This window comes from Gavia stellata, chromosome 18, assembly GCF_030936135.1.
Source record: "Gavia stellata isolate bGavSte3 chromosome 18, bGavSte3.hap2, whole genome shotgun sequence".
Taxonomy (NCBI): Eukaryota; Metazoa; Chordata; class Aves; order Gaviiformes; family Gaviidae; genus Gavia; species Gavia stellata.
The window spans coordinates 3,205,320-3,232,457 of record NC_082611.1 but is presented as its reverse complement, the minus strand read 5'-3'; the positions used below and the strand labels follow the sequence as shown (position 1 = coordinate 3,232,457).

General features: G+C 46.7%; 1 protein-coding gene across 1 annotated transcript in view; it reads right to left on the bottom strand.

Annotated features, from left to right (window-relative positions):
• Positions 1–27,138, bottom strand: part of CACNA1H (calcium voltage-gated channel subunit alpha1 H) — a 258,550-nt gene that overhangs the window by 31,852 nt on the left and 199,560 nt on the right. The window contains exons 10-24 of the mRNA XM_059826531.1: positions 23,594–23,745; positions 22,376–22,561; positions 21,580–21,697; positions 19,825–19,980; positions 15,065–15,155; positions 12,716–12,924; positions 10,557–10,991; positions 9,747–9,847; positions 9,204–9,327; positions 8,995–9,063; positions 8,701–8,885; positions 6,418–6,544; positions 5,754–5,879; positions 4,764–4,853; positions 3,689–3,902 (exon numbers count right to left, since the gene is read on the bottom strand). Of these exons, the coding sequence (XP_059682514.1) occupies positions 3,689–3,902; positions 4,764–4,853; positions 5,754–5,879; positions 6,418–6,544; positions 8,701–8,885; positions 8,995–9,063; positions 9,204–9,327; positions 9,747–9,847; positions 10,557–10,991; positions 12,716–12,924; positions 15,065–15,155; positions 19,825–19,980; positions 21,580–21,697; positions 22,376–22,561; positions 23,594–23,745 (2,383 nt within the window). The remainder of the gene's footprint in view (positions 1–3,688; positions 3,903–4,763; positions 4,854–5,753; positions 5,880–6,417; positions 6,545–8,700; positions 8,886–8,994; positions 9,064–9,203; positions 9,328–9,746; positions 9,848–10,556; positions 10,992–12,715; positions 12,925–15,064; positions 15,156–19,824; positions 19,981–21,579; positions 21,698–22,375; positions 22,562–23,593; positions 23,746–27,138) is intronic.

Below are 27,138 nucleotides of genomic sequence, written 5' to 3'. Positions count from 1 at the left end.
CCTTCATGTGAAAAAGTACGCTGTGCAATTCTGCCTTTAAAACCACATTAAATGCATTTCTACGTGGTATTCAACCCCCTGCCCTCTTTTCTCTGGTGAGCAGAGGTAACTGGCAAACCCAGCGCCTTCTTTCAGTGCTCGCCCTGGCCTCAGCTGAGTTCACTGCAGCCCGGCCGTGAAGGCTGGGCCCTGCGGCCGCTGCTGCAGTCATGGCAGCAGCGCCTCGCTGACAGTTTGGGTCCATGAGCTCCGTTGCCGGTGCCTCGAGTGATGCTTGTCACAGGAGCGGAGAGACTCAAGGCACGCTGACAAGGGGTGTGGGCTATCACCCCGTCCCAATCCCTTCATGAAGGTGTCCCTCAGATGGGAAACAAGAAACTTTTTGGAAAGGTCTGAGGTGGTGTCTGACAGCAGAGGTGTGGGCTGAGAGGGACGGTCCTGCCAGGCTCCTGAAAGGCCTGAAAAGTACCCCCAAAACAGACACGTGATGATTCCCCGTCCCACCTGCATGGGGTCTGATGAAGGAGCTGCGTCCTGCTGCAGGGCTGTCCCCTCCCCGGAGCAATCCCTCTGCCAGGCTCATGGCTCTGCACACAGGGTCCTAATCCTGCACCCAGCCTGCAGAGCCTGGGATTCATACCTAGGGCCTAGCTCCGATGGGATCATCCAGGCACTGATAAGCTGAGGCTTAACCCATTTCCAGGCCTGAGCCCAAGGCCTTCCATGGCTCAACGGTGCGTTTCTGTGTGTGTAGGTACCTACAGATGCCCAAAGACCTCAATACACAGAAAGACACACAGGGTTGCTACACACAGAGGACATTACAGACAGGACACAAAGACAAGATGCCAGGCAGACAGGGCGAGTCCCGATGGACGGACGTTGCTCAGATAGTACATCTGTTAAGAGTAGTAAAATCCAGCATAGCTTACAGCCCTAATTCTTCCTCCCCTTATGGCGTCTTTAGGCCAAATGCTAGAAATGGCAGCTGAAGGAAAAGCAGGGCTCTCTGCTAGGCTTGCCAACGTAGGCTCCTTGCTCCTTTGCAGAATCACTGGTCTCCTGTGCCCATCCTGCCCCGCGGGGACTGGCCTCTCACCCGCTCCTCCGTACGGGTGAGACACACAGCGCTGGGGCAGGGGGAAAGCTGGCCAGCCCGCCGTCCCCGTGCAGCGTCCCATGCCTGCACGTGCACACAGACACTCCTGCAGAGACTCACTGCCACACACGGCACCAACCACATCTCACATCTTTCTGAGTCTGCCACGTTTTTTCACCAAATCCATCATCTTCTAAATTACCCAGGAGGTAAAAACTCCTCCCACTTATATTAAAAAAATCCATTAAAATGTAAATAATAATCCCCCCAAATGTATTTCACCTTCTTAACAACCCAAATTGGGATGCCAAGCTGTCCCTGCTGAACAGAGGCAGGTAGGAGACCTCAGAGCCAGAAGATCTGAGGTAACCTCCTGGAAGCCCAGCACATGGCCAAATGTTTAGACTCTCGGTTGCTACATTGGACTTGATCCCCTTCCAGAAAGCTGTCCTCCTCCCCGTGCGCTCTCAGTGAAATGTTACAACCCACATCTGTGCAATGCCTGGGTCTGCGGTCTGAAATATCTCCTTGACTCTATCCTTCGACATAGCTGGATAAAGAGGGGCAATGTAACAGTGTCCATCACTCTTTGACAGGGACTGGCTCTTTTCGGTGTCTAAGCAGCAAGCCACAGACAGGCTTGTAATAAGATTAACTTACTGATCAGGAACAGCAGCTGGCTGTGGTTAAGCTATCCCTCCTTACCTGTGCCCCAGTCTATTTTCTCTAAGGATGCTTAATGTTCTTTGTAAACAAGCTTCGGTTTTGGTTTTTTTTTTTTTTGCATATAAACTTTTGAGTTTATCTGAATGTCTTTTTGGGTCAGCACATTGGGGTAGAAATACTGCGCAAGCAGGAGGACTCTTGAAAGCCTGAAACTGATCTCTCTTGTTGTGCTGGAAATGCTGCCTTCAGGATTTCCACTTCTAATCGTAGCTGGAACCTCAAACTCAAAAACCAAGATGGGAAAAGGGAAATGAAGTTGCATTTGAACTCTTCTAAGCCTTTGAAGAGATTTAATGTCTGTTTGTGGCTAGCTAGTTTGATGTAGATTTCATTTAACCCAGCTACTTAGCTCACAACTAGCTAAAATGAAATGGGCTTGGCCTTCACTCTGATGTCAGGTCAGTCTGTCATTAAGGCCCTGCAGAGACCATGGTGCAGACACTTAGTGCTGAGGTCTCCCACGGCTCCAATAAAGAGGACCACAAGAGCAGGAGAGGAGCTGCGAGTGATACAGCTGCCTGCCTTTTGGCTCAAGCGTGGATGGATGGAGGAAATTGGCTGGCGTTTCTGCTAGCAAAGCCTCTGACTGCTATACCCTTAGAGCCAGACAAAAGACTATTCAATCTAACTGTAGCTTTCCCTGCTGAAAGTGGATACCTATGGCTTGATGTTCGGGAGACAACTAGCCATTTGTCACAATGAGATATTACGTCCTTACAGGAGACTACACAGGGCAGCGCAGTGCTAGGCAGAGAGCCACAGGGCTACTGTGGCAAGCGGGGCCAGAAGCACTCATGTATCCCTGACTAAGCTCATCTTTGATCGCAGTGGCCAAGCCATTCTCCCTCGCTTACTTCTAAAAAACACTTGCCAGCATCTAATGCAGGCTATCCCTCTTCACTAGAACTGGCTGGCAAGTCGGTGTGGCTGGTTTCCTGGCAGTTTCCCTGGGAATACCCACCAGATGCCATAGGCAGCTTGTCCCTGGTGGAGCCTGCCAAGGAGCAGTGGAGGTGAGAATTAATAGACGAGGACCCTGGGAAGGTTTGGGTCTGGAAAGGAGCACAAGCTCAGGTGTTTTTCTGGTCTGGTTTGACGGTCCCTACTAGATCCACTAAGAAGCAGATTTCAGCTAAAGGCCTTCTGTTGCACTCTAATGACCCTGCACCCGGCCAGTATTTCCATGTAGACCGTTTGCAAGGACAAACCGAGTCCCAGCACACTGCTCAGCAGTGAAGGGCTCTCCCAGCCTGTGATGGGGCAAGCATCTCTTGTAATGGACATCTTCTAGAGAAGAATTTTCTGGACAGCCCCATCTTGGGGCTCCATTCCTCTCTCCAGGGCTGTCGGTTTGTTCATGCCCTCATGCAGCATGTTTGTGGCATGCGGGGCCATGCGCTAGGACTCTAAAAAGCATTGCAATTATTTTGTCTAAGAAAAGAATTAATAAATCAAACCACCACCATCGTCAGATGCAAGCGGCACATTAAGCCACAGGGCTCCCCTCGGGACTGGCCTTCACGCACACAATAAGCATTGCAGCTGTTTACTCACTGCATCCCTCAGTCGCACCGCAAGCTCCCGCTTGGTGCTTGGGACACCTTTGCCTTGCAGAGCGTGATAGGGGACTCTGCTTGGAGGAGGATTTTCTCCCCAGCCAAGTAAACAGGTAATGCTTTACATCACGTTTGTAGAGGACAATTCCAGGGTGTCGGCAACCCAAGGCTTAAGGTACCGCCAAAGAGGTAGGAAGCAAAACAGCCTCTTGAATCCCATGGAAACAAAACCAAAGGAAAACGAAAGTCTTGCTTTGGGAGCAGGCAGGGCTCAGAAAGATTTTGGTTTGTAACGCAGTCTACCGACCAGACAGGTATATCTCCTTACTCCTGCGCTTTTTCTCCAAGCGTCTAAGCCGCTTCTCCTCCCGACGCCGGGCCTCCTCCGCCTCCTGGTGCTGTCGGCACTTGTGAAAGTTCTCCACCACCACCCCCACAAACATGTTGAGCACGAAGAAGCTGACGATGAGCAGGAAGGAGATGAAGTAGAGAAGCATCCAAGGGTTATGGTTCTGGATGGGCTGGTGAGGTGGGGAATTAAAAAACAAGAGAGAAGAGAAGCAGCATAGACAAGATGTGTATAAGTCAGGATATCGGGCACTCTGTAGCAACAAGACAGCACAGTACACTTTTGTGGGGAGGAGGAGAGGGCTCGGAGGAGTTAGGAGATTTTTCCCCAAACAGTTTCCTCTCATTCACTTTCTCACTGACTAGAATTTTACTTTTGTTGTAAAACCCATCCTAGCCTCCGTAAGTTAGCTTACAGGGTTTAATTATTGTGGCCTTTATTTCATACAGCTTAAGCTAAATCTCAGTGGATGTGCATCATGCCACTTGTGAGATCATTTTAGTTACAGATAGGCTCCAGCTTTTTTTTTTTTTTTTTTTGAGATGTGGGCTCATGGTTAATGTTTCTCAGTTGTTATGAGATCTTCAGAAGCAGGGGAAAATTAAGTACGAAGTATTACTGTAGCTATGATGCAGCTACTCATCTGAGACTCTTGACTTTCCTTTGAAAACGCCACATAAAAAAAACTTAACAATGTCTCTTTCACAGCATTCCTGGTTGTTTCTCATCTCGTGCGAGTTTGCTCTTACTCATCATGCCTTTCGTGAAGCCGCAGTGCAATGTCACGTGTGGCCTTCTTCAAGTACCATCATTCTAATTAAAATCCCCATCAGCGCTTGTTTGTGTACTACATGGGGCGCAGCCACTGTAAAAGCTACTCAGTGGAGAACGGAAAACCTTGGCAGCCCAATGGGCAGTCAGGACCTCAATAAGGTCCTGTAGCTCTGCTCCTTCCTGGGACTTCAAAACCACCGGAGTCACCCAGGCATGAGACTTCCGAGAGCAACGCATCTGGACTCTGCAGTACATTTACCTGTTGGTCAATACCGACAGCATCCAAACCATCGTACATGATGTTCACCCAGCCATCTTTGGAGGACAGGACAAACAAGGACATGAGGGCCTATAAGAAAACAAACAGACAAACAAACAGAAAAGATTGGTCTTGCATTTAAGTCCCCAGAAAAGAAACTAACAACAGACAATGCTCAGCAAAACCAGTCCACAGCTCATAACACATCATCTGGCCTGGAGCTGGTGGAGAAATGTGACATATTGTGGCTTGCTTTTACCTATTTCCATATCTGGCTTAAAAGTGAGCAAACTATGGTCATTAACATTCCTTTTCCCTTGCATATAGGCTGACTTTTGCTCAGACACACCAGGCTTTCTGGTCACCAAAGCATGATTAAAAATCAGTATGTCAGGCTGGCCCAGTGTCACAGAATCACAGAACCACTAAGGTTGGAAAAGACCTGTAAGATCATCAAGTCCAACCATCAACTAACACCACCATGTCCATTAAGCCATGTCCCACAATGCCTCATCCACACGTTCCTTGAACACCTCCGGTGATGGTGACTCCACCACCTCCCTGGGCAGCTTATTGTCACGGGGTTTTAAAAAACAATAACACATCCCAGCTCCTACTATGGGCTGTCTTGCTTTTCAGCCAGTATAAAACACCTTATTTTTTTCATTTGCAAACATAACAGCTAGAAGTCAAGAGACTAAAAGTGAAAGTTGAGGTCCATATATGAGGGACTGCATGCAAAAGCAGTGGCTTTAAGACAACACTCTCCTATAAACAAGGAATTGTATAACCCTAGGAAGTTTAGCTGCAAGAGGTCAAGAAGTGACCTGATCCATTTTTACCCAGTTAGGGTTGCTTCTGATAGACGAATGCCTACGATGCTCTTGGAAACTTCCTATGACAGAGGTTCTGCACCCTCCTCAAGGAATGTATTTTAAGTGCTCATGCATTAAAAACTGGTCCAGAAAATCCCTGCAACAAGGACTTTACCTGTCCCAAATTGTCAAAATTGTACTTCCGACGAACCCATTTGTAGTGTGCGTTAGTGCAGTCAGTCTTCGTAGTGATGTTTTTTACATCAGGACCATCACAGTAGTAGAACTTGCCTTTAAAAAGCTGTATTTAAGAAGCAACAAAAAAAGAAAAAACAAAAAAAGCAGCAGCTTTGGAAAGTCTGTCCCCTGATTTATCTTTCTTTCCCCTCTGGTGAAACTTCAGGCCCTGAGACATCGTTGTGCATTGCCTCAGGCACAGAAGGAAGGGCATCCTGCAGGCCTGCCCTGTCTTGTTGGGAGGATGACAATCTCCCCTCTGAGGAAGAGCTATTATATACATCCTAGTACACAGAGATGGGAGGGATCTTGGGAATTTGTCTTTTCCTTCCCCTACCCTCAGGCAGGCTTAGCCAGTGCTGTGCTGTTCATCAGGGAGCTCTGTTCTTCTAATCCTGAGGACCTTCCAATGAGCAGATGCCAACCTCACCCCGGAGCGTCTCTTCTAGGGCCTGGCTCTCTCTTTCCTAACACCTAACTGAAATCTTCCTTTGGAGAGATTTAAGCTCATTGCTTCCACCTTAACCCCCAGGTAGTGAGAAAAACAGCTTCTCTTTTGCAGAAGTCACTTACACATGGCTGTGGCGAGGGAAATACTCTACCTGAACCCCTAAAATCCCAAAGATAATGAAGAAAGCACAGCAGATGAGAACAATATTCCCAATAGGCCTCAAGGAGGAGATCAAGGTTTCTACCACCAGCTTCAGACCTGGGGCTCTGCTGATGACTCTGGAAAAAATGGCAAAACAATAAAGCTTTTAATTTTTATGCATGCCCTGTTATTATATGGTTGCTTTTCCTCCTCTGCTTGGGCTGCAGTAAAACTAACACAACCCTCCTCTACCTGCAGGCAGCATTCAGAGATGATTAGTGACTTATTTGGACAACCAGAACATTCACAGTCACATTAGATGGAATTAAAACAGCGTAAGACACCCTGTCAGCAGGGCATTGGGCAATTGCTTACTAGGAATGGTGAGGAGGGCAGAATATCAGAGAGGTTCCCACTACAGGGCTATTTGTACCTCGGTCCAGAGAGCTGATCCCTTCCGAGGTCTCTCTGATCCAAGCAGAGGGGCACACACCGGGCAGGAGCCTACTTCCTAACACAACGTGTGTAAACCGCTTCAAAGTGGTACTAGAGAGCACGTCTTGTCCTCTTTCTACAGGCGTAAGTGCTCACCTGCCCCACCGGCCTGGGCCCCGTGACAACTTTTCAATTTGTTTCCTAATTAGCTCCTGAGCTGACTTCTTAGCTAACAGGAACTTACGATCAACAACTCCGCAGCCAAAGGGTCATCCCATTAAAGAGCAGCTTGCTGTGAGAGGCCAGGCATGCTCTGAGCACGGCCTGAAGCAGCTTTTGGGTATTATGGAGAATAAGTGTTTTCCTTTCCTGTATGGGTGCCTGGAGAATGGCTCTCCCATGGGCGTGTGAAAAATGTGTTTGCACACACAAGTGTAATTAGCCCAAGCAAGCTCTTCTGGGAAGGTGGGTGTTTTGACTGAAGAACATCAAAGTTTTTTTTAGGAGGGGCCTGAGGAGGGGAGATGGTATGAGTCCTTGCAGGCAGCTTGAGCCTGCCTGGCTAATGACGCTTTCATGCCTCCCAAACACAGAGAAAAGAGGAGAGTTGAATGCTGCAGGGACAAAGCGTTTCAATAGGGTATTGTTTGGCAGCAAATAATGTGGCAGTCTGAACTGCACCTACAAAGTGTTAGGCATGGTCCCTGGAGTAATGCTAGGAGAGGCTGTGATAAGTGAAACCGTCGTGAGAGGTGATGAATTCCTCTCTATTAATAGGATCTGGCCTAGTTATTCTCCAAGACCAATTCCCTTTTTTCCCCCCTTACGTTTGCTTATGAATTGCCTATGCCCTGATTTCTGTTCCAAGTCATGCGTGTTAGACAGCTGCCCCGAGGCGCTGCCAGGCCAAGGCTTGCCCAGGGTGGCCCAGAGCGGCTCCTGGTGAGCCAGCACTGCAAGGGGACCCCGAAGGCACCGGCACAACAGAGCATGGGAGCAAGAGAGGAGACAGAAGCACTCACAAAGTTACTTGTCACTAAAGAAATACAGAGCAGCAGACAAATGGCTGGTGTTCTTGTGGTCATGGGCCTAAACAAGATTGCCTCTTCCTATCACTCTCATAAGGGAGCAGCTTTTCATCAGAAAGCCTACAAGTCTCAGGAGGTGCCTATCTTATTTCCCCTGAAATTTCATGAAAAAAGGCTTGTGTTTCTTGCCAAGCAGGATGGAAATAAAACAGGAGCCGTGAGCTGATAAAAATCCCCCAAGCATTAACACTCTTTGTTATTGCATAAACATAAACAAAATACAAATTCTCTTTATTCCTTTTCTCAAATACTGAAAGCATCTCCCCTTCCTCTTCCTAGCTGAGAGTTAAATTGTTTTGCAGTAATGTTAGATATGCAGGCACGGGAGAGCAGGTATAGATGCTGGAGCTTATCAAATTATTGTCAGCACCTGTTCAATTGCAAATTTTCTCCCAGCCAACGCAACCTCTTTGCTTGGGAATGTCTGCGAGGTTGTGCAGTTTAACAAGGAGCCGGACTGATTTGTAAAATGGTGATAAAAATGCAGCGTGGAGGAGGCATTCACTGCACTAACTGCCTGAGTACGATAACACCTCTCACTCCAAACTCCATCGCTCTTTTCCGTGCTGGCGAAGATGAATTGTATTATAACTAATTTCACTGTTTTCAAACAGTTTCACTAGATAAGAGCTCCCCAAAGATGATTCTACCCATACTGTGTTTCAGCTTTTTGTGTTATTAAGCAAGACCTTGACGGATCACGTGCATTTTTTCAAACTCCTTGATCTATCAACAAAAAGCAAACTCAGCCACCCTATGGGTGAACGTACCGGAGAGGTCTCAAGGTCCGTAGAAGTCTCAAAACGCGAAGGACACCCAGGATTTTAGCTCCGCCTGCCGATGCCATGGAGACAATAATGTCAATGATAGATACAAAGACCAGGACTCCATCCAGGACGTTCCAGCTGCTCTGCAGATAGGTGTTCTCCCCAGAGAAAAAGCCAAGAGCTACCACCTACAGTCAGGAGAGGAGAGACATTTAAATCTTCACCCATATCATAACTATGTCATGTTCTGGTCTTTGCCAGGCCTCACTGTGGGCCATGGGATGAAGATGTAGTTACCTTAACCATCATTTCAGCCACAAAGATTGCAGTGAAGATGTAATTAGAAACACTTAGGAATATCCTTTCCTGTAAAACATAGAACAACAAAAAGAAGCAAGTTATTTGAAGACATTAGAAAACAAACATCTTTCATCTTGCAGGGTCTTGTCCTGACAAGACTAAGATCTGGATGCTGCATCAAGGAAGAAAATGACTCAGGTATTCACCGTGCTGTGTGGGTCTATGTCTGGTCGCTCCAGTGCTATAGTGATGCAGTTGAGAAATATGAAGACCAGCACCACGTGATCAAACATTTTGTGGGCAATGACCTTCTGGCACATCACTCGGAACCTGAAGAAATGGTGGGGAGAAAAATATCCTTCAGACGTTTGGGTCAACAAGAGACTCTCACACAAATAGCACATCCTCGAAAGCCTTCAGCAGCTGTATCACCAGCATCACCCCAGGTGGTGAGCTAGTCTCTCCACAAGCTTTAGCCATTATTATCAATGCAGTAAACAAGATGTAATAACAGCTATTATTAATGCTGGTTAAACCACCCTTCTTCCTAGACAGGCATGGAGTGAACCACGCAACAATTCTGCCCACATGGAACAGAAAAAGTTACCTAAAAATCAGGAATTGGATTTCTAAAACTCTCAGTGCTTCTGCATCAGAAAGGGATTTTTCTCAAGGGAAGGCTAGCTAGAAATGTAGTATTCCATAACCACAAAAACCTGGTGGGCTGGCACTTCACTGGGATTTCTTACCGATTCTGTGGGGAAAACAAGTAGAGGGACCAGTCTTCATGACTCTTGCACCACTGTGGCTTGTAGGGCTCCAGGACTTTACGAATTCGGTAGCAGTAACTCTGGATAGAAAAGAAGAAACACCTTTTCTTCCTCTTTTATTTTCCTGCCTCTTCAACTTGCACAGTCCTTTTGTGAAAGGGGGTGGTACATGGCATTTCATAGGGCCTGTAGGGACTCATGGCTTTTGGGACAGAGATGTGGCAGACATTGTCACATTTGTCCAACAAAACAGGGAGGGAAGGGGTGGAAGAAAGGGGCTACTGTACAGTGAGGTATGAACATAACGAAGCAAGACTTTCTAGGCAGGTATAATTTTTGAGATCCAAAGTTGTGTCAAAAAAAAAAAAAAAGGCCTCAAACAACCAAAAAGTTAAATAGAGATCACTCTTCCTAGGTTTTCAAGCCTTCGAGATGCCAAACAGCTCTTGTGAGCAAAGACATTAGCTAGCTGTTGTGTCTACAGCTCATTTTTGGAGGCATCCTGGGCCAGGGGACAATCTCAATCAGTCCAAAAACTAGGCAAATGCATGCACAACCCCCTGCAGTTTTACCTTGTTAGAGACCACTGCAAGGTAATAGCCCAACCTATTAGCTAAAAAAAAAAACCAAAACCTTTTGGGAAGTGGATGCCCAGCCCTCGGATCTGGATTCATTTTGTCTACACCAGCCATTAGGCAGTAACACATTTCAAAGCCTGATTTTTCATCAGCCTTCTTGGAGTGGAAAAGCCACTTAATGCATGAGTGCCCAAATTCCCCCTCAACTCACATCCTCCATGTCATCCTCATAGTCCATGGCATCCTCCTTGTGGCCATCGACACGCAGGAAGAACTCGCTGGGGACGTGAACCATCTTGCCGTTGCAGTCTTGGTACTCAGCAGGCAGAATGGCCATGGGGCTGACACTGAGCGAGTGGCGCATGGTGGGCAACTGGAGCAGCTCAGGCAGGTCCATGGAGCTGCGGTAGTCCAGGGACTCTGCCCGGCGGTGCAACGAGGGCCTGCTGACTGTGCTGGACTTGGCATCATCGGAGTCATCGTCTGTGCTGCCTTTCCCCTCCCCAGAGAGCAAGGACTCTCTTTCTCCTGACTGGTTCTTCTTCTTGAGGCTTGGGGCTCTACCCAGGCTATTCCAGCTTGAGCGTCGGCTTCCCCAGTTGCTGCTGGTGCCCCAGTTGGCGCAAGGGGAACTGCGGAGGCTGGACTGAGAGAGGAGAAAGACATTTGAGGGTCTGTTGGCAGGAGGAAGCCAAAGGATATGGCATTTTGCCTGGACTGGAAGACCCTTCTTGTTGCAAGTCATGTCTTCCCCTTCCAGCTTTCCTCACTGCTCCGATTTCATCATGCCAATGCCTTAAGATGGGAGCCAATCACTCAGCTAAGCCCACACTGAAGGTACTCTTTGAACTACACCTGTAGCACAGCTACCAATCCTCTGTGCTGCATGAATTCCTACTGTCCTGGCAACATTAACTGTGCGTAAAAACTGAACCCAAAGACACTGTTGCTGAAGTGGAGTTTTCTTTCCTCATGTTCAAGTGGTTTCAGCACACAATTTCGCTGGCTTCCAAAGGGTCTCTGGCACCTGAGTCACCCAAGTATCTGTTGGAAATTGTGCCCTATTTGCATTATTTTCTCTTCAATTTGCTGCATAAGGAGGTGGAATGAATGTTTCTCTTACAGCAAATTTCTGGCACGGATCGGTGTGTCAGTGCACTTTGGCTGGTAGGTAGTTGCCAGGATGAGAGCACTTAAGGTCAGAGCAGAAAAGCTAGAAGGAGAACTCCTTTTGCCTCCATGGCTTCCTCCCAGCACAAGACGAGGCAAACTGCCTTCCTCCTTCTCAGTGCTGGCCAGCCCTCCTCTGCCTGCTTCATCTTCCTTTGGCTGGTGGCACTGACGTGCTTTCAGAGAAAGGATTCAAACGATGAACAACCCTCTCCAGCAACTCACAATCCCATGAAACCCCAAGGCAAACAACAGTCATCTCTATTTTCTTTTCAAAAGCATTACCTTGACTAAGCAGCTTATCAAAGGGGATAGTGGCTCTGTCCCTGCGTGAAGCGCCTTCACAGTCCGCTGCCTTGATTTGAACATGATATTGCAGTTACAGAGCAGAGGAATGGGATAGATAAGCAGCAGCAGAAATCTACTTTGTCTATTAACTCTGCTCCCTCTGTTTTCATAGAGCTGCCCTCCTGCTCCCCTGTTGCAGGCAAAATGCAATCAGTTGCCAAAGCAGTCAGCTCCGGCCGGATCACTGCTCCATGAGCTGTGCCTGGTGGCAATCGGTCAGCTCATACCTTGTTTCCTCTCTTTGCCCTCCAATGGGGCTGCTGTACTGTAACTGGAGCTCAGCTGCTCTGTCGTTAAGGGCAAATGCTTCATTTCCCTTGACACAGGGTGGATGCAAGATGCAACCCTGAAACACTGTGGGGGGAAACAGGCCTCATCTTCACAGGAACACTTGACAGCTTCTCCAAGACACCACAAAATGGCCAGTGTGGTTGGCAAAAGATGCCTGCTCCTCCTCAGAGGGGTTTGCTGGAATAACTGCATGAACTTACGACTTGTCTCAGGTTGCATCTCCCCAGTGATGTGGCTTGGCATGGACTTCCAGTCAGATACTAGGCAGGAAAACACTGAATCCCAGTACATCCCTCTCTCCCCTCTTCACATACTTACTCTCCTTGACTGTTATGTTGTCACTGTCCCGCCCCAGCATAGCACACCCATTCACTTCTCCCTCTTGACTCTGTTCTCCTCCTGCCTTTCCACATACTTCTCACCTCTGTCACCCTCCTTTTTATTTTCCAGCAACCCTGCACGTGCACACACACACGCATGCGCGCACACACACACACACATACATCTCATTTCTGCCGCTTGCAGGCACTTGAGGGAGAGTTGTTAGCAACAGGAACCTACCAAAGACTTCTGATCGTAGCTCAAGGGGTCTAGCGAAGCGTTACTCCCTCTCCTCGAGTCCACAAAAGTGTGCACCGAATCCATGTGTGGGGAACACTTCGGTGTGGGCATTGGCGTGGCAGCAGTGCGCATGATTATAGGAGGTGGCATGCTTCCCCTGCCCTCCAGGTGTCCATTTGGGGTGACGGCAAGTGAGTACATCTTCATCTCTGGAGAGAAGCGGAGAGAGAGTACAAGGTGAATGCTCAGCTACAGCTACGGAAATCACTCTTCAAAATGGACATTGCTCCTTGGGTCTTCTAGGAACTCTGCCAAATGGAGATGAAATGTTGTGGGGGTTAAGATCACCCCCACCACGTTGAAAGGCATAAGGCAAATGTCACAACCTTTTAAGAGGCCTTTGGCCCTGCCTGGACTTGGAACTCATTGCCCTCCAAAGGAAGCTTCTTCCGCTCACTGTTCCTTGGGATTTAGAGAGTGAAGTTAAAGTTTTGGGGGACTGGGAGAGTTTCCAGGGAAAGGACACTGAGGACTGGCTAAATTCACCCCAGGAGGTTAATCTATTCTCCTTGTCATACAGTCTTGCACAGAGATTTTTACGTAGTTCTGATGTGCTCTGAGTTCCTTCATGGGGAAGGCACTAAGGAAACATTAATCATTGTCTTTAGCCGCCTGTTCACGGGACAGGAAATGAAAGTTGCTTTTACGCATCCACCCGTCTAGAAGAATAAACCTTCTGTAACAAAGAAATCTGTGGTAATTGCAGAAAGCATCTATTTTAGCTGTATGGCAAGTACAGACTGCAAAAACTGTATTCACGCTGAAGACAAACCAGACATAACACCTCCAGCCCTGTGGAATGCCATAACACTCAAAACCAAAAGCCTAATTTCAAACACAAAACTAAAGTTGAACTAGCTCCTGTTTTACTGGGCTTAGAGGGTTCTCGTTTAACAACTGCAGAATCAGTCTTAAGGAGGGGGAAGGATGGGAGCATCTGTGACCAGCAGGAAAGAAGTACAAGTCTGCAGTGAGAAATCCAAGCGAGTGCATTACCCCTGCTATTTTTCTTCCACTGGCTGTTTTTGTAATGCAGTGTGCTTCTATTGTATCATCTGTTTCGTTGCTGGCTTGTGCACAAATACCTGATCTGCACCACAGAAGTCCATGGGAACACTGCCATTCACTTTGAAGGGTGGAAGATCCAGCTCAAAATTTGCTAATCTGCAATACACGTTCCTCTTGCCAGTGTATCTGTTTACAGACCAACAGCATTGTAATAGAATTGTTAATGTCCTTATGCTGTTTAGTCACCGGTTGGCACCTATGAGGCTTATGGAGACACACAATTACTCATGGACTTTGATGGCAAGTTCAGCCCTGTTTTCTATTCCTGTATTACCTGAGAAGTGACAACATTTCTTTCCCCTAGAACTCTCTTATTATTTGAAGCTGCTCAGCAAATAGTTGGTGCAAAGCTGGTGCTGTGGGTTCCTTGCCAACTATTTGCAATGGACATTCATTTGATCATTTGCTCTTTGGAATTTGTTGCTGCATCTGCAGACTGTGCAGCTCCATCACCTTGCAGTGATCCAGCTTGCTCTCAGCTTCTCCAACAAATTACTTCTGCCCCTTCCTCAGCTGAATTCCATCTGCTCACCACAACCAGTATCATTTCCTTAGCTGAAACGAATCCTGGTTTAGAAGCATTTAAAGTAATCCTAACAAGACCCCAAGCCGAGAATCAAAGTACAGAGGAACTAAACTGGCTCCTGTTTACCATCATGCTATTCACTCTGTTAAAATATGTGATCCCCTCCTGTCCCCTATCTGGCTGCAAACTCTACAGAGTGAAGGCTGTCACCTACTATTCCGTGTTTATAGTACATTAGTACAATGTGGCCTTACCTCAAATCAATTGCCAGACCCTCCTGTAACACAAATGAACAGCAACATTTCCATCAATCAAACCTCACCTAAATGCATTTGTGTGAGAAACCAAAAAGAACAGATGAGAACATGATTGATTTGAAAAGCTGCTGAGAAGCAGTGTGAGAATATTGCTGTCAGCAAACCATTCTGTGGTAATGATACAGAAGAAACGACGAGACATATCTAAATCTTCTAGTACAGTTTAAATTAGAAAAACATCTGTTTAAAGGAAATATCAATGCTCATTTAGCTTTCCCAACACTTTTTGCATAGCTGCTCTGTTAACACAGCTATCAGATTAATTGCCAAATAAAATGGATTTTTCCCCCGTCCCCTGTAAGTTTCTACGAAAAGATGACAGTGGAAGCAGAGTTGTAGCTCTCAGATTCCCAGGAAAATGTAGAGACAAAATCCTACCTGTTGCTCGGAGGTCTTTCAGCTTCTCAAAATCATCATCGAAGTTGGCAGACGTCTTGTCCTCATCTGTGTCTGACCTATTGGCATCACCCTGGAGAGACGAGAAGGATAATTAAGGGACCCGATTCATTTAAACCTTAGCACAAAGGCCATTTGGATTACTTAGCAGCTCAGAGGTACCTCAGCTCCCCGTGGTTAGTTTAAGTGTGGCCCCAAGAACTAGGAGGGCAGAATGCCAAATTCCCTCTGACACTGCCCTGGGGAATGACCCCAGTTAAGTCCCTCCTTCCTTGTTTTGATTCATTTCTGTACTTGGACAGAAAGGGTGATGTCGTGATTGTGACTGCTGTTCCTTCAGTGTCATTGTATTTCCTGGGCTGTGCCCAGCCTCACTAAACGGCGTATCCCAGGGGACAACACGAAAGTGCAGCTGTAATCAGAGAAGTGACTAAGAAAAATTGGCATTGTGGGGTTCCGTATTTGCACTCTCCATGATCCCAGCTGAAACCACTTAGGTTTTAATGTCAAAGGATGTCAAAGGGTTCTTCTTCATTTGATAGCACTGTAAATTTGACTTAAATCTGAAAACCCAGCCCTGATTTGCTTTCTTCACGCTAGCTGGTAATCGAGATTGTATTGGGAAATCTCTTGGCAACACTGAAGCTGAGGCAGAAGGGAATGAGGCCAGCTTGCCTGGCAGCACAGCATCATCTCAGGACAGAGAACAGCCAACCACCCTCAGACTGGCTTTCCTCCTGGAAGTCCAGTTATTTTTCCCTTTCGTACGTATCTGCCTCTGCTACCAAAAGTGATCAGCCTAAATAATGTACAAGCCTGGGACGGAAGAGCTATCATCAGGTTCTCCTCTGCTGGGGGAGGTCTGCAGAGAGGAGAGATTCCAGCAAGGCTGTCGGCATGACTCTGGCTTGATCCATCAAGACTGCAGAAAGCTGTGCAAATTGATAGCAAATGGTTGGATTGAAGCAGCTGATCCCAGAAAAAGGAGCACAGCTCCTTAACTGATGTCTGAACAAATCACCATGGTTTCTAGAGACATGGTGCTGAAGTGGCAGTGAACTTAATTTCATCTGTGATATATTGCTAACTGGTGGAGCCAAACAGACAGGATGACTGAAAGGCTTAAGCTCCCTTATTCATCTTTGTTTTGAGCAGAAGCACCAGTGCAGAGTACATGAAAGATTTGCATAATTTTGGAAGGTTTGTCTGCTTTTGCAGAGCAGCTCTGGGGTGGATTTCAAAATGACGTGGGAATAATGTAAGCACAAATATGCAATTATGGTCCTGTTTGAAGTCTGGCTGTTTGTTGCCCTAAGCACAAATGTACTAAAAATGGTTTTGTGGCCATTCAGGCCTATTCTCTTCTGGGGATACTCCTGCCCAACTTGCTCCACAGGCAGATCAGAACCTGAGATCAAGCTGAGACTGTGTGCTGTGATTCACAGTACAATTTTTAGTGTCCTTGCTGAAACGCTGCTGATGGCTCAGAGCTTAGAGCAGCTCTAACGTGCACCCTCTTAGCTGCACAAGTCTCCCAGGAGTCACTCTCCATCTAAGTAAAGATACCACCTGAGCAAAGGGAGGAGAAGCGCACCTCAGCGTCTTCTATAACTGCTAAGAGCATCACCCTGTAAGAGGGCAAAGTCAAAGAGGTCAAAACAAGAATTTCTGCCATATTCCCAAGATACCAACCGAACCAGGGATGACAAAACAAAACCCAGCTCCACTGATCCTTCTTCCTGGGAGTTGTCCAAGGAGACACTAAACATCTTTGGTTTACAACCTGAGCTAAGTTATGCTTTTACAAGTGCAAGGCTTGAATCAAGCCCTGGTAGTTGAAATACAGCCCTGAGAAGGGTTTTCTGTAACACAGCTAATACCTCACTAGGAGACAACTGACAAGCCCATAGGCTTCATGTCAGGACTTATAATAAATGGAAGTGGAGAGCAAAATGTGCCCTGCAAATGTCATGCCTGTGGTTGCTGGCCTTTTCTGAGGCAGCACTGAGTGAATAATACAAGCTTTGAAAACTGCTCCTTACACACATTTAAATCATGGTCCGTAACCGCTCCGAAAGGAGTCATTAAGCCTGAGCAAGAAAATGCCAGCCATTCGGCTAGGTCTGTAATCATAGACTCGGAGAGTGTTACAAGAGGCTGCCCATTTCTGGCTTCACATTAGCAGGCGATTCAACCTCCAAGAGGGCAGGTAAGGAATGGGGTCTGTACCGTACAAAGATACCCGCAAGCTGCCAGGCTGCCGAGTGGAGAAAACTTCCTTCTGTCTCAAAGCAATCAGGAACAAAGGATGCAAACTGCTGTACAAGGGGACTCTCTGTGCCTAAATGCAAGATTGCTTGGGCAGGAGCAGTTGCCAGTCAGTTGGGTCACACATGCTGGTTATTGTCCGTTTGGGTTTCCCTGGCATGTCCTGTTTTTCCACCCAGATTTGCTGGTTGGTGGAATCTGAGGATATCTGACACATCTGGCCACTGAATACTCTGAGCTACCATACAGCCAACTGTATTGGTTACTTCTGCATTCAGTTCAGGAAAATCTATTACTTTAGCACAGACTTTAGTCTGCTACGGCCTGTGTCGTTTTCTAGCAGAATTGAGGTCCAACACAACTGCTCTGAATACAGCTACAACTTGCCTAGAGGAAAACCCCCTCTGGGTTGGAAGACAGCAGCTACTGCAGAGCCTGTAGAAATACTGGCAATTCCTTTGCTTTGGTCTTATTAGGTTAGTGGCTAAAATGTCCACCTCCATCTGCAACAGGTCACACTAGAACAGGAATACGGCAAGGGTGATACAGTATCCAGAGCAAAGCCAGATGATGATGAGATCGGTGACACTAAGAAAACTACAGGAATTTGGAAATAAACTGTGTCAGCATGAGCTCTAGTCACTGACACATGGAGCATAGGCTTGTTCTTGGAAAAAGACCTTCTTGCTCCTCTTGGTCAGCTGTGCTGGATCTTCAGGACATGGACCACATTGTATAAGACATTAAAATGCCCACTAATGCAGTGCAGAGCTGTTCATTTTGAAAGTGATGAGCCGGACTACTTGTGCCTTCTCTGTGTGTGCACGTGGCACTCACGACCTCAGCATCCATGAAACAGCCCTGAGCGACGTACATCAGGGTTGTTTTTTTCCAAACTGGGTCTTGGCTCCTGTTGTTTCAATTAATTTTCCTCTGCTAGTGCTGCGAGGAAGCTAGGAGGGATGTTTTAATAATGAATCTATGCAGACATCCTTGAAAGACATAAATGTGTCTGTGCTGGCTTGAAAGAATGGAATTTTTTGGTCCATGAATATTTCAATTATATTCCATGGTCAGCGAAGGTTTGTCTTAGTGTGATCTAAACATGGCAAATGACAGCATGAGACCATTTCTGGGGAAAAAATGAAAAGTGAAAAAAAAATCCTTTAAAAATAATTTCTTTCTCCTCTTTCACTTGGGAGCTAAGGCGGTGAAAACCGAAGCGTTTTTCTCATTTTCTTTCTGAGTCCCTGTGTCTCTGAAGCCAATCCAGCACTAAGCAAACTTTCCCTTCTTGATGGTTGCAGAAATAAAAAAGTCATAATTAAAAAAATCCCAAAGCACAACGTAAGCCCTTTCAATGCCGCTGTTCTTAGCTTTAACTGGGACTGGATGATTTTTGGTAAGTCTCAAAATCATTTCCATTTGCACTAGGACTTTGAAAAAATGTAATTTTTTTCTGGATAATATATATGTGCACATACATCGTTATATTTACAACTGAAACAGATAATCTTCACTTAAAATCTCCCCCAAATGGACTTGCTGGGATCTGAAAGGAAGATGGAGAAGATAGGATAGGGCAGGGGATGGCTGGTTTTATTCTCTCAGGATGCTGAAAGCAGACCTGGAGTGGACTTGCCAGTGGGAAGTAAAACTTAAAAGAGGCTGCAAGGGTCCCCCACCAACACCAGTACTATACCACTTGCACCACTCACACCAGCGTGGCCTGCTGCTCTGGATCATGTGGCACAGGACTGCTGCTAAAGTTCCTGCCTAGTTCAGATCAGGACATGGCATATCACTTTTGACTGAGAAATAAAATCATGTCTCTAATCCTTTCCATGCGAGCTGAGATGTGATGCCTGCAGTTTATCATAAATACCCTGCTCGTTGACCTGGTACAGAAATTATTTTCAGGTGTAGGTAAAAATCTCTTCAGCATTTATATGTCCTACATCATCCTAAGTATCTCAAAATTTAATGTTTGTAACCTTGCAACAAAGCTTTTGAACAGCTGTGCTGCTAGCCTCAAATAACACACAGGGGACACAGTCACAAGGAGAGGCCTGGATTGAGAGCCAGTTCACACCCTGCCCAGTCCCCATGACTAGCACTGGCTAGAAACATTGAAGACCTGAGGCCCACCATAAAGAAACACAAAACACAGGACATAAGGGAGATCTGGTGAGTTAAATTCATCCTAAATTATTTCCTCTAGGTCACACAACAGACCCTCTAGGAGATCAACCAAAGTGTTGGTCTCCTAAGTCCCATGCCAAGTCCAATGGGCCTGATTTGCAAAGATAGATTCACAAGAGCTTCACATGCCCAACCCAGCCCATCTACAACCTTTAAGTTTAAATTTAGGGCTGCTTGCATGGCTAGATGTTTGCACTGACATGGATTCACCCCTATGCTCTTACCTACACGTGCTTCTCAGTTTTCTCCCTCCCTCTGCTCAGATGTCTTACCTCTGCCTGGAAGCCTTCTACCAGAATGGCAACAAGAAGGTTGAAGAGCACATAATTGCCAAAGGTCATCAGGGCCACAAAGTAGAGTGCTGCCCACGAGGATGTAGATGCCATCCCATTGTACAGGACCACGTTCCAGTCCTCTTGAGTAAGGATCTGCAGAGAGGTGAAGGGGAAGACACTCTAATTACTCCACTCCTCTCATGCACAGCGGCTGCATTCAAATACTGACTCATCAATTTCTTCCTCTTCTTTTGAGCTTTTCTGAGCATAATCATTAGCAGGTCTCATGAGGCTCTCCTGGCCAAACCTCCCTTCTCTGGAGGAAGATCTAGCACAGTGCTGCCCATAGAGATGACTAGCTCAGATCCTAGATATGGCAACATGACGGATGCACTGGTACGAGTCCCATTATTTGGTGGTGGTATTGCCTCCTTTGATAGCCATCGGAAGATGCCAGACCTGAGGCCAGAGCTGTTGTCTCCCTTTGGGCTGTTCTTTATAAGGCACCTGGAGCTGAAGGAAAGGGTAGGGTACATGATATTTGATGAGATAAATGACATTGGGTGGTTCAAGCAACACAGGGAAGCAAACTGGTTTCCTTAGGTAAAAGCACTGACAAGCTGGGCAAAAAAAATACATGTCTTTGCAAAGCCTTGCTCCAAGGGACCTTCCTCAGGGATTCCCACTCTCCTAGTTTTCCTGGAGCTCAAAAATCCTGGGGCCTAAGAGAAACGGATGACAGATTCATGCTCCACGTTAATTCATGCTTACAATGAAAATGGCCTCTAACTCTCCCAAAACCAAGGCAGCTTTGGGGATAGGAATGCAGCCAGCTGCACTGAGTCATGCCACTCGCTAACCTTCATGGGATGCAGGACTGAGCCCTTGTGCTCTGTGCCAACTCAATTTCCCAAGGGACTGTTAGAATAAATGCAGAAATCTGTATTTATGTCGGTAACAGAAAAATGTGAACCTGTGAGACTAATGCTGATTTGTCCTTGCTCCTTTGTAAGAAGGAAAACTTTGCGAGAAATTACGTTCTTGACAGTGAAGACTGGACTGCTTTCTACCTTGAATGACACTGTGGTGAACACCTACTCTGCATTTAGAAACTTAGCTTAACATTGCTTACATTGTGCTCCATTTGCTGCACTTGGGCTCCAAAGACTGAGCTTTTAAACAGAAAAGACTAATCTTTATATTTAGAATGTCCTGGAAATAGCAGCTTATTGCTCCATTGTGGAATATGCCTGTAATTTCAAGCACGTAACAGATCTTGTCTGCAGAGGAAACACAACTTTTTGTATGAAGACTTTCCCAGCAACTCCAACTCTGATTTGCGACAGTATTTGTCACGTCCAGTTAAATGAAATTGTTTGCAAAGTGCATTTTTGGGGCAGTGAAGGCAAGTAAGGAGACAGAGACCTACAGAATAGGAGCAGAATGGACAGCAGACTGTGGGTCTTGATCTTACTGACTATGTGAAAGGAAAATAAGGGTGGATTTCCAGGCCACCTTCGACTTTACTTTTACTGGTAACAGATACGCACAGTGATGATTTTGAGTAGATTGCTTCTCTATCAGGGCTTATAGAGACCAGCTAACTCAGAAACACAATCACTTTGCCCTAATAACTCTAGAGTGCCGTTTCAGTCCAAATTTGACACCTACTGCAATAGTTTTTTTTTTTAAAAGTGAAATAACTTGACCAGGTGGTCTACATTAAGACATCCCAGAGGATCCAGAGCTTACCTGAAATACGGTCACAATAGCCCAAAGTAAGGAATCAAAATTCTTTCTGTCTGGAACTGTATCTCCCGTATCAGTTTTCAGGCTGAACTTGCATCCAAAAAGATGCATGCCGAGAATGCTGGAATGGGAAAAAAGGGAGATGGAAGAAACATGTTATTGTGTGAAATATGGTTGCAGGGAGGATTGCAGTGATTTTTCAGACACTTTTCCCCCTGCAGTGTTTTGTGTGCCCGTGGCACCTCCCAGCAAGAAGGGCTCTGCTCCACCACTGACATGATCACTGATCAAACCCTGCCATTTGGTTCTTCTGGGTCACATTTCATTACAATTGTCTACACTGAAGTCAAATCAGGGATCTCCTTTGTCTAGAAAATGACAAACCATAGTGCCAGCTCCCTAATCCAACTGGTTTCCAAGAAGAGGATCCTGAGGAGCATTATAGGGTCAAACAGACAGAAGCCTTGGAGTCTGTACGACCTCCATCTCAGATATAACACTGGTAGAGTCCAGTTACTGACAGCTTCCTGAGACACAGCTAAAGGAGTCTCCCAGGAACTCCAGAACAACTGTTGCCTGTTTGTGTACTTCATTCATCTACAGATGAATTACAGCACTGTATGAAAAACTGAGACCGAAAAGAGGTAAATAGCCTGTTGAATGCCTGCTTGTCAGTCTATCGTGAGCACTTCTGTCATGTAGGCAGCCTAGCAAATGCAGTGCATCGTTATTCTAATCCTCATATTACTTAAGCAAGCTGAACAATTAATCGAAGAAGAAGAGCTGCAGCCTCTGGTACCTGAAGATAAAGATGAAGAGCATGAGTAACATGCAGAAGGTGGCTACATTGTCCATTGTCTTCATCAGGACCACCAGCTGGCGACGGAGGGCAGGCATGAAACGCACCAGTTTCAGCACCCGGAGCAGCCGAAAAGTTCGTAGCACAGAAAGGCCTCCGTCCGACTGGCCGATGATCTCCCAGACGCTGCAGGAACACCAGAAGGAGAAGAACTATAAACAGCAGTACTGTACTGTGAAAGCCCTGAGCAGGCTGGTTTCTTACAGGATATCACACCATTTAAGCCCTAAAAGGGTAGTTTATTTGCCTGCTACTTTCTTGCTTCTGAAAAAACACCTTCACTTCCCAGTCGTGCAGACACACATGTTCATGCACAACGTACATCCTTTATAGCTGGTTTCCTGATTCTTTAATTCCTTTGCTTTCTGTGGCTCTTCACAACAAAGCACGTCTCCTGCTAGTCTGCATCACTACAGTCAGTCACAAGCCTAGCCGCAAAACATGGATCACAACTTTGTACCAAGCTAATATCCAGAGGGATTTACATTTGTTGGGGTGGGTTGGTTTGATCAGGCCACAGACTGGCCGTTGTTCTGGGCCTCTGTTGCTCCTCACTTCTCTGAATCAAAGGGATGGGCAAACTGAAGCCAAGAGCACTATCCTGATTTACACCTTCTGTGTCTCCCTTGACTTCTCTGCCCCAAATTACTGATCAAGGGGTGAACAGCACTGCTAGAAAGAATCCCAGCACAGAGAGGTGCTGCACAAGCTTCTCACCCACATGCTGTGACATCCCCAGTTTAGGCTGGGATAGTGTTCCCCTGGGACAGGACAGCAGAACAGTGCCCTCTCTTCCTCTCCTGCTTGCTCTATTCTGGCCTGAGTTATGTGTCAATTTGGGAGAGGGAGGGCACGCTGCTGGGATATGGACAGTCATAGCACTCCTTTCCCAGGACCAGCCATTCTGCACTCAGTGGAAAATTGACCACAGTGCCAGATGTGTGGCGTAAATAGACTTTGTTCTCCATCTGCCAGGTCCATTTTCTTTGGACAGCCCTTCTAATGACAGGAATCTAAAAGGCCGGCATAATTATAGCACATCATAGCCAGCGAGCCCTGAATTAATGCACACCACATCATTCCTGGTCCCCATCCCACTCCCCAACTGGTCTGAGCCCTTGGCAGAAAAGCCACAGTGGAGAAAGAACTGACAGTGACCTGATGACAACTATGATCCCGTCAAAGATGTTGTACGGGTTCTTGATGTAGCCGAAGAGGCCAAAGGCAAGGAGTTTCAGGAGCATCTCCAGGGCAAACATGCTTGTGAAGACGATGTTACTGATCTCCAAGGCGTTGGTCAACTCGTCTGGCTATGGGGCAAAAAAGCAACATGGTCAAACAGATGCACAGAGGAAATGGCTAAAGGCTGGTATGTTCCTCCCGCCCTGGGATTTGTGCTAATGCACAAACGCGACATCTTCCCGTCTTCCTTCCGGAGAGCCATGGAGGCAGATGAGCGTCTGAGGGGAACAGCAGACAAGCCTCATGGACAGTCCCTGTGAGTCTTACTAGAAACACAGAATCCCAGCCCATTTCTGGAGCAGTTGCAGAACAACTATGCCCAATACATGGGCCCAAAAAACTAAAGCTATGCAAACAGAGGGCTTGTTCACTGTTGCAAGATACAATTATCCAGGTGAATGGCTAGTATGGCTTGTAAGGCTTCTATTTGGACTTGCATTGGTCAGGCTGTTTTTATTGCACTAATCCCAGCAGAGCTTTACGGATACTGCTATATCCAAAGCAGGACCACTGTCAATACAGCATAGCTCTATTCATATACAAACAAAGCACTTGCAGACATGTCTTAGAAGAATTAGGAAAACAAATACCAGTAAAAGTTAGTAGGATCAATAGTTTTATCTCCCTTGAGATATTTATCTCCCTTTGGAAATTGTCCCCCAAAATCTCCAAGATGATTTTTCCTTCTGAAGTCCTCGTTAGTAATGTACAGCGCATTTTGTTAAAATAACAGCAATATGGCCCTGAGTGTCAGGATTCCCTCCAGGATCAGTGTGGGTTTCTCTGAGTGTACAAGACTGCATGTAGCTTAAATCCAAGAACTGATTTTTCCATTCCCCTCCTCTATCACCAGCACCAAATTACCTCAGGCTACAATCTTGCTTTTCAGACAGAGCCTTAGGTGTTCCTTTCCTGGGAAGCCCAGCAATGACTGCCCAGCACCCAGGCTCCAAAACGTGGCACAGCAGGGACAGATGCAAAAGATGGGATGGGGTTTGCTCACTTACTGCAGCTACTCCCTCAAACAGCACCGGGCTCTGCAATGCGCATTTCTAATGCTCAAGGCCTATTCCTTTGCAAAAGAAAATGAGTCTTTTTCATTTCCTCAGTGTAATAACATTGTCTAGAAAAGGGGGTTATTTTCATATCTGACTCATCTCCTGACTGATAACAGCTTCCTTTATTCCCCATTAGACACTATGTTAAAAGTTGGCAGTTTCTTGGGGATGTTGTTGCATTATTTGAGGCTCCAAAGGGAGAAGACCATTCTAATACTGTGGCACAGCCACATTTAACTCCACACTCTGCAAACTAAATCCCTGGCAGTTGAAGCGGAGAGTGAAAGAGTTAACTTGAACGCAGGAAGAGCCCACACATCCCCTACTATAGGCAGCGACAGTCTGTGAGCTGCTAATGAACCATCACTCATAGGCTAAATTACTTTATGCAATAGAGTGTCTTTTGCTCAATCATTTATCCAGGAGAAAGAGCACTAAGAGCCTCAGCCCTCATGATTATAATACATATACACTAATTACTAAGGGACACCAGGGGAAGGACTGTGCAATTTTCAGTCCTTTAGTCTCTAGCCAGGGGTGGCCCAGATGGCTGCACAGTGCACCTGAACAGCAGGGTCACCACGCTGCCCTCCTCACACCTTCCTCGCTGGAGCTGCAGGGACGGCGATTCCCTCCCTAACATCAATCACCGCTCGTCCGTGCTATTCCCTTCCCTGACAATGCCAAAACAACCTGGGCAGAGAGATCTTCCCTTTGCAATGAAAACACAGCTGAAGAAAAGGGCTGCTCCAGGATGGCATCTAACCAGCTCCCCAACAGAGACCGAGCCTGAAATAGCCCCGCGGGCTCCCAGGCGCCTGTCCTGCTGTAAGCCACAGTGGTGACGGGACACCATGCTCGCAGTGTCCTCCAGCTATTTGTCAGGAGCAGCGTGCGGCTGGCACACTCGGTCTCCTCTCGGCTGGGGTTATACAAGGGCATTCTCGACAAGAAGGAAAAAAACTTGCTAAATTCTTGCGTCCCTCCAGGCAGCAGACTGAGGGCTCCTTGGGACAGGGTGTTCACTGCAGGCCAAGGATGGCTCGTTAGCGTGTTGAGACTGGGAAATTAATGACACAATCATCAACAAGGAAGCTGCAGCTTGAACAGGTTTGAAAGGACAGAGTTCTGCTGCTGGGAAACATAGAGAACCTGCCCACTGCGACCTACGGTACCTCGTAGTCTGCAATACAGCAACATTCTCATCCACTAAGGTCAAACTTAATTCAGAGTTCTCGCAAGTTCACCTTGCTGCTGCCAGATGTGCTGCCAAGAGTCACAATTTTATCATGAAAATTGGGATAGCTGGTGATCAGTTCAAAATCCCCAAGACTGGAGTTATGCAAATATGACAAGACAATCTCAGGAGTCATTACCAAAAAAGTCAGTGTCCAGCCTGAAAAGCCTAAGCTGAACAAACTTAAAAACACCCTCAGGCAAATAAAAAAGAATTTGTATGTTGTTATTCTCTAAAATCCCATGTTTTCTAAGCCAACCCCAAGATTTTTCTGTGGCCTGTTGAATGCGGGCATTGCAACCAGTTAATCTGCCAATCACAGAATCACTAAGGTTGGAAAAGACCTGTAAGATCATCAAGTCCAACATTCAGCTAACACTACCATGCCCACTAAACCATGTCCCACAATGCCTTATCCACACGTTCCTTGAACACCTCCAGTGATGGTGACTCCACCACCTCCCTGGGCAGCCTCTTCCAGTGCTTCACCACTCTCTCAGGAAAGAAATTTTTCCTAATATCCAGTCTAAACCTCCCCTGGTGCAACCTGAGGCCATTTCCTCTTGTCCTGTCATTGCTTGAATTGATTTGATGATTTCCTTCAACAATTGGGTGTCCTTACTGCTTATTCTCCAGCGCCGTAACTTTTGCTTCATATATGAGTTCAGAGGGTGCAGGAGAAAAGCTGCAGCCATCTCTCAGGGGAGGGGAGAGAGGGCACGAGGATGAGGGAAAGGAGAGGACAAGGAGGTGGCCCAGATGAGATCATCAATAGCTGTGATGAGGAGCTGATCCAGCAGATCAAGATGACGGGGGGACGCCTGGGCAAGGTGGACGGACAGCAGGCTGACACTGCAAAGCCGGTCATGCTTCAAACAGATCTTCGTTATCCTTTAGCGATCATATTTGGTGTGAGGCAGAACTAATTCGATGAGAAGGACTGCTGTAACGGGAGACGTTTGGAGCGCAATCCTGCAGTGACACGGAGGCAGGACCCACTGGGCAAAGACAAGGATGGATGGCCCTGCATGCTGGCTAAGCTGCTGATGTGAGCTTTTGTATGATTAGAGTGGAAGCTGAACAGCAGACGAGCCAAGCATCCAGTGATACAGCCTTCAAATGTAATTACCTTCTTTCCACACCAACTGGAGCCTAGAAAACAGCCT